Here is a 7,882-nt window from a genome sequence, read left to right as displayed (position 1 = left end):
AATAAAGGGAGGTTGATGATTGGCTGGGAAGGAGATAGGGTTGCCAACTCCAGGTGGGAAATTCCTGGAGATGTGAGGGATGGAGCCTGGAGAGGGTGAGGTTTCAGGAGGTGTGGGACCTCGGACAGGTACAAAGCCATAGACTCCACCCTCCAAACCAACCATTCCCTTCTGGGGAACCATTGTTTCCAATCTCCAGGTGAGGGCTGGAGATCACTCAAAATTACAACTGTTCTTTAGGTAGCAGAGATCAGTTCCTCTGGAGAAAATGGTGGACTCAGTGTCATTATACCCTGCTGAGGTCACCACAGCAAATTGACACTGAGTCCAAGACCAGGGCACCGACCCAGAGCCTCTTTCTAGAGATCGTCGTGTTTATCTCTACAACGGGACTTTTTCCTAGTAGTATATAATTATAATAATAATAGGACAAAGTGATAAAAGTTTGGAACAGTAATCTTGAGTAATTAGAACAGTTACAGTAAGAAACTTATCTATCTGAAACGATATCACAGATACACCTTCTCTCTCTCTACTTATCTCTCCGCCTCCTTCCCTCTTCCCTCTTTTCTTTCCTCTTTTTCTCGGTCCCTGACTATATTTGCCAGGAACTCTACCACCTGCTCAGTAACTTCAGGGTTTTTGTCCGCTAGCAAGAATTCAATACCTGTATTGGTTGTAACCTTAGAGGGTTGAAGGAGAGGACTAATCAGGTGTTAACGTAGCTGAGTGTACAGCGGGCAGTTTAAGAGGATGTGCTGTACAGAGTCAGGTTCTTTGCAGAGACATCTGCAGAGTCTTGCCTCATAGGGGATACCCTTGTATCTGCCTGTGACCACAGCCAAGGGAAATATATTGAGTCTGGCCAGCATAAATGCTCTGCATTGGGAAGGGATTGTTAAGCTTGAAAAGTACTGAGCCGTAGAGTTTGCGGGAAGGCGAGACCCAGGAAATGGGGGGAGCAAGTGCCCTCTGCTGACTGGTGCTTTCTTATCTAAAGAAAACTCTGTAACATTGTTCCTGGAAATTCTTAAAAGATGGGAGCATGCAAAAAAACATAGACATCAATGAACTGAAACTTAGATATCAAAGGAGTTGCAGGTAACTGCATTAGTCCAAATAATTTTTTTTAAAAATGCCATTTATTAAGAACAACCAAAAGATCAACCACTGTTGGCTTTTCAGAAGCAATGTAAGCATTCCATTAAAAAAACAAACAAACATGCACATCCCAAAACAAAACCAAAAAACACCCACTTTTTTCTTCTTTTAGTTAATAACCTTTTTTTGTTTCTTCCTCCCAGAAGGACAAGGAAGCAACCTAACACCAGCACCATTCTAAAGCTACATACCTGCTTAGTATTTCACACAGAATACTTACAAGAGAAGGCCTTAAGCTCATGGCTTGAGAAATCTACTCCCCCACCCACCCTGCTTTAAGCATCCAGCCTGATGAAGAGTTCTGGAGAACTTGACAGCTGGCATGCTGTTCTGTCATTTGGGTTATTTGGTCTTAATAAAAGGTGTTACATGAGTTCTTTTTTAGAGATCGAAATAACTGATACCTGGAAATGCAAGAAAGCAGAAAGCTAAGGTGGGGGAGGTCTATATTGCTGGAATGTGGTTCTGCACTGTGGGAACTACCTGAGAACAAAACAATCCTCTGCTTAGAGCATAAGTTAACCAAAACATGCTGGGAGCTCCTTCCCATAAATCTAAGGAGGCTAATTTGGGTCAGGGAAGACTGTCATAAATTGCTGCTAGACCACTTTGTAGTTTTGTGTGTGTTGATAGCTTTATAGCCCCCTGTGAACTCTAGTAGGAATCTGCCTGTGGGCTCCTTCGAACACTGCATTTTAAAAAGGCCACATCCCCTACATGACCACATTCAACCCTGTCTCTTCCCCCAACCCATTAAAGGGACTGTTGTTGTTAATGTTGTATTTTATTAAAAGTAGGAGGAAAATAAAGTCAAGAAATAAAAAATAAAGTCAAGAAATAAAGAAATAAAGTCAAGAAATAAAAAAGGCAAAATAACATCTAGCTGGCTTCTTCAAACTGACAGTTGAATTTGCACGCCCTCTGGAGGAATTTGTGTGCTATTGCTGGAAAGAATTCCCAAGAGAGGTAATTATTATTTATTTACAAGTGTTGTACCCTGCCTTCCTGTTCTCACCAGGGCCACCAAGGCTACAGCCTCGTTTAAGCTGTGTTTAAGGATTAGAGTTGCTAGACTTTTATCAAACCAGTACATTCTATAGCACGTGCACTTCTGGATTTGTTTTTCCAAACCATATTTGGACAGGAAACTCACACCATGAGTTTGTACTGTCCTTACTCCTTTTGTTTGCATTCAGGAAAGACTGTTTGGAAGAGTCAGAACTGCAGAGCTCTTTTTACTAACTGCACCCTAACCCTATTATACTACAGAAAAGCAGCTGCATGATATGCTAGAAGGGAAACATTCTTTAGACACATGTATGTTTAATACATAATCACTCTGTAATATGTAGTTGGCTCAGTGTTTGCTTTTTATATTGTTTGTGTGCCTGGCTGTTGTTCAATTTCTGTCATTATGAATCACTAAGATGGCCTCTGGCTAATAATAAACTAAACTGAAACAGTTGCATGATATGCTAGATGGGAAATATTCTTTAAACACATGCATGTTGTGAATATCATGGTTTCCCCACCTGTCACATTCATGAGAATTCTGGCTGGAAGGCCAGGAGCAACATGCTGCAGTTGTGCAGTGATCAGTGTTCACCTGAAGTTCTGTTCAGAAGGAGGTGATGGTGGTAGATGCAGGAGCCATCAGGTACAGAAGCAGAAATGGGACCCCCCCAAAAAAATTGTGCTTCATATAAAGAAACTGATAGAGGTGCAAGGACGGATGGAGAATATTTTTTTTTTCACATCTAGATTGACTGTAGAGGAACTCTCGCTTATCATTCCATTTACAATTATAATATGTTCCTAGCTTGTGGCTAGAATCCAGTATGAATGAAACTTTAGCTTTGTGTTTCTTTCTTTGACAGGATCTTATGAGGGATGGACAGTTTAAACCGCCAGTCAATGACCTTCAATCCATTACTTGATATTACTCATCTCACCCCCCCCCCAAGACATCATCTATTTTGTTTACATTTTATTCGATAGCATTTCTGCAGAACTTTTTAAACATAAGCATACACAGTATTTTATGATGGGGTGGGAGTGGGGAGGGTGTGTGTGTGTGGTGCATGCGTGTGAATGTGTGCGCTGAAGCTCCTTGCGGTGCACACATACAGCCGCAAATACTACGTACCTGCTACCTGGCAATTTGTGAGTCTTAGCCCTTACAAGAAGAACCTGAGTCTCCAGCAGCCAAACTCAGACCCCTGTCCATTGCATCACCTAATTAACCACTATAAGTAGTTACCCACCAAAGTAACCATTCCTTCCAAGCACATAGCATCCCAGATGCACCACTTAAGTGATGATCTGGCCCACAGTTATGTGCTGGAATTGCAAGCAGCAAAAATCTTAAATGCTAGTACAATTCCCCCTTCTCATGTGTCAGGCTTACTTAGTTGTTTGTCTCTGTAGATGTGGCCTCTTGGGAGATGGCTTACCTTGCGTAGCTTCCCTGATGCCTTCCTTCAGATCATCCATCATAGAATTTGCTCTTATCACAGTTCTGTCCAGATCAGCTGTGGGCCCCCCAGTAGGGCTGATATAATTCAGCCCAACCTTTAGCATCCCTTGTCCTTGCTTGAATGAACTGACCAAAGCTCGCTCCTGTGTGTAATTTATTGGGCCTGAAGCCTCCTTTGTGGCCAGCACCTCCCCAAAGGAGATATTTATTTGGTGTAAACAGCAGTAAAACATTCCTTCCACCTACTCACTCACCCAGGCCCGCCATATGCCTCTTTGATGAGTGGGATGTAAATAAGCCAGATAAGGATCAAAACACCAACGGGACCCATTAAAAAGGATCATTTATTTTTCCAAGGGTAAACTTTATTTACCTGTACCCTCTTGCAACGTCACAAGAGAACGAGTCTCATGTGTACCTGAAAGACAAACATGAGCACATTGAAGAGGGAGGTGCCAGTACTGGGGGGGGGGGGGCTTGATTTGTGTCGTCCTGACAATTACACGTCCTTGAACTGATGAACATAAACACAGAGGCAGGCTTTCAAACTGCTTCCTGCTGGATCCTTTGTTTCTATTTGGAGAAAGAAATAGAATCATGTGAACAGCGAATGCTGAGTGTTAAACAAATGACCCTATGCAATTTAATGTGTGTAAAAACAAGGGTCCAACTGCTATAAACTTACTATGGGTTTGGGCTGTAGAGCTTCTGTTGGTTAACAGGTCATGTGCTTAAGAATCATGATGAGCTGAACAAAGTTTGAGTTCAGTGGCACCTTTAAGACCAACAAAGTTTTATTCAAGGTTTAAGCTTTAGTGTGCAAGATCTATCATGATGAGCTGAATTCATGCAAGGCAAACACTTTGGAACTGAGCATACTGCTATCATTTGAAGTTTGTTTAACCCAAAGAAGCAGGTGCTGAAGTTATTTCATTTGACTATGCTTGGAGGTGGGAATCTAAACTGAGCTTTATGTCTCTCCAATTTGCTGTATTTATTATCAATTTATTCATTTAAAACATTTCTTTCCCAACTTATCTCCTCACACTCAAGGTGACTAACAATGCAACACAAAACATAACAGTCCAATAAACAAGGTTTTAAAAATGCACAAAATTTAAATATTTGGGAATAAACTCTCTTTCAAGATAACTATGAAATAGTTTGGAAGAAAATTCAAGAAGACTTGAAGAGATGGTCTAACTTAAACCTGTCTTGGCTTGGGAAAATCTCTGCAATAAAAATGAATATTCTCCCCAAAATCAACTTTCTATTCCAGATGTTACAAATCGAGATACACAACAAGATACTGAAAGACTGGCAAAGACAGATAAACATATTCATATGGAATGGCAAAAATCCATGGGTCAGATTTAAAGTTTTACAAGATGAAAAAGAGAGAGAGAGAGGTGGTCTAGCCGTCACTTATATTAAATTGAATTATTAAGCAGTCTGCCTGGTTTGGATTTCTGACTGGATTAAAAATTTGAATAAAAGACTGATGAAACTGGAAACAGCAGATTTGTCTGATGGCTTACATAAACATCTTTGGATCAAGACAACTGAGAAAATATCTAAAAAATCCCTATGAGAAGTACTGGACATGAGGGGGTGGAGCAACAGCAGGACTGCGCAGTCGCACCCAACACTGCCTCTGCGTCGAGCTCCTACAAAAAAATTTTTTAATGGACTGCAATTTAAATATCACAGCTTTACCAAAACAATAGGGAAGGCTAAGGGATCAAAAGGTGGTAAGAATCCCTCCAAATCAATGCCTAGAGCAATGCAAGAAAGCCAACATTCTTCGGATGAAGACCCCCCCCCCCACTGGAAATGGAGGAAGCAGAAGCTCGGGCAAGTAAAAGGAAAAGAGACGACTCTTTAACTAAAAAGCATTTACAGGAGATGCTTACAGACCTCAAACAAGACTTAAAAGAAGAGATAAGAAATAGCATTACTCCTATTATTAATAAGTTGGATGAAGTTGACAAAAAGTTACTGGATGTACATGTGAAGGCGGAGACAGCGGTTGCTGGCATGCAAAAGAACTCTAAAGAAATAGCTGATTTGAAAACTTTTGAAGGATAGGCGAAAAGCAAGTTAATATTGTTAGAAATCAAATCATGGGAAACCAAAGTAAAATTTCATGGAATTTCTCTGAACTTTGATTTAAACAAGGACCGTACTGTCGCTTTAAATGAGTGGTTAGAGGGAATTATACAGCTTTGGGGGCCAGTGGTAAACAATGCTTTCCATTTAAATCCTCCCTGAACGGGCTAGCCAGCACTGATACCTGATATCCTGGTAGAACTTAAGGATACAAAGACTAAGTGGAACCTTTTGGAAATCGCCTGGAAGAACAGAGGTCTGAAGCTTGAGGACACTTTGGTCCAGCTTTATGCAGATATTCCTTTTGAAATACTAAATGCCAGGAAAAATATGCACCCAATTGCACAAAAGCTGGCAGAGAAGAACTACAGGTACCGTTGGCTTTTGCTCGGACATATATCGGTTACACAGCAAGGACACATATACACAGCCCATGATCTAACTTCTGAAGAGCTTCTGAAGGTGCTGAGATTGGATTTGGGATAGGAAACCAAGAACTGGTAACTAGAAGAAGAGGAACATACTACAGGACTGTAAAGAATTACATTGGAGAAGATTGCAGCTACAGTCTTTTCTTTCTTTCTTTCTTTCTTTCTTTCTTTCTTTCTTTCTTTCTTTCTTTCTTTCTTTCTTTCTTTCTTTCTTTCTTTCTTTCTTTCTGCCTGTATCTTTCCCCCAAGTAAAGCAGTCTGGAATATTTAGCACAAATGGACAACCTGAGCTTGAGATTACAAAATAAATCCGATGAAGTATTTAATAAAAGATGGGTTAAAGTATATGAATGGCTGAGAAGGATAAATGTGTAAGAATCATTAATATGTGTTAATAAGGATTTGATACGCAAACAATGGAAAATCAGATGTAATGTTTGTTGAAAAGGTTTATGGAATGTAAGTTATATAAAGACTCTTTAATATGTGTTAACAATGGCTTGATAAGCAAACAACGAAAAATCAGATACAATGGAAAAGGTATATGGAATGTAAATTTTGTAAAAAGTAATAAAAATCATTATTTAAAAAAAAATTAAAAAAAAGATTATACAACTCTGGCAACCTTACTGAGAGATAATGAAATACAATATAGATGGTTGCTTCCAGAAGGGATGATTTTTGTGTACAAAGGTAGGAGGCAAAAGATAAACTCAATATTTAAAGCAGAAGACTTCCTTGATAAAAACGGGATGCAGGAAGACAATCCGAGTGAAACAGGTGGAGAACGACAAGGGCAAGCAGAAACAGATAAAACTGAGAAAAAAGGAAGGAGAACAAAAAAATACATACTACGGCACATTCTAACAAAATTTCAACAGAAAAACCAAGAAGAAGACGCAAAAAACAAGAAGGATGGATAATAAAAAAATAAAAAAATTATCTAGTTTCCCAGCATCAGGGTCTTCTCCAGTGAGTGCTCCCTTCTCATTTGGTGGCCAAAGTATTTGAGCTTCAGTTTCATTATCTGGCCTTCCAGGGAACAGTCAGGGTTGATTTCTTTTAGGATTGAGTGATTTTCTTGGTAAGTAAAGATGATCAACATTACTTCTAGGGTGTACTCAATGATGCACTGTCATTATCTTGTGAGTTCTGCAATTTGAGATCTAGCCATTTGTTAGGAATTGCAGATGTATTAGACTTCTGGGTTTTGGTGCGGCAAGAACGGTCGGCTCTCCTGTGTAGCTGCCGTATCACTGGTTCTTTTTGAGGAGTTCGGGGGCTCCTGGACTCCACTGAGCTCCCCGAAGAGGAGCTCAGTGCAAGGGACTCGATCTGGACCCCCCGCAAGTGGTAGCGAGCGGGTGAGGGTCCTGGATGGTCCCATAGGCATGAAGCTGTGACTATCTGGGCAAAGGGGAAGAAGCAGGAAACTTCAACCAAACTGCTTAAAAACATCAGCACCTTGAGTAAATGTATAAGCAATCTATTGAAAAGACAAAGGATTGGATCATAGAAGAATTTTTACCCTATTAAGATACAATGCCTTTCCCTCAGCCATAATGGAGGCCAGATATACTAGATCACTGAGGAAAAGTTGTATATGTGGGATGGGAACTGATGAAACATTGGAACATGTAATTTTCGATTGTATTATATATCAAAATATTAGGGAAGTTTTGATCAAGCCTATAGTTAACTCCTT

The 7,882-nt window shown here is 40.1% G+C and overlaps 1 protein-coding gene across 1 annotated transcript in view; it reads right to left on the bottom strand.

Moving 5' to 3' along the window:
• Positions 1-3,741, bottom strand: part of LOC107114905 (TBC1 domain family member 24-like) — a 29,343-nt gene extending 25,602 nt beyond the window's left edge. Inside the window, exon 1 of the mRNA XM_015416511.1 lies at positions 3,615-3,741. Coding sequence (XP_015271997.1) covers positions 3,615-3,741 — 127 coding nt within the window. The remainder of the gene's footprint in view (positions 1-3,614) is intronic.
• Between the last annotated feature and the right edge of the window lie 4,141 nt (positions 3,742-7,882).

This window comes from Gekko japonicus, unplaced genomic scaffold, assembly GCF_001447785.1.
Source record: "Gekko japonicus isolate JY-2015 unplaced genomic scaffold, Gekko_japonicus_V1.1 scaffold2544, whole genome shotgun sequence".
In the NCBI taxonomy this organism is placed as follows: Eukaryota; Metazoa; Chordata; class Lepidosauria; order Squamata; family Gekkonidae; genus Gekko; species Gekko japonicus.
Note: the sequence above shows the minus strand (reverse complement) of the source record. Positions and strands in the feature narration are given on the sequence as shown.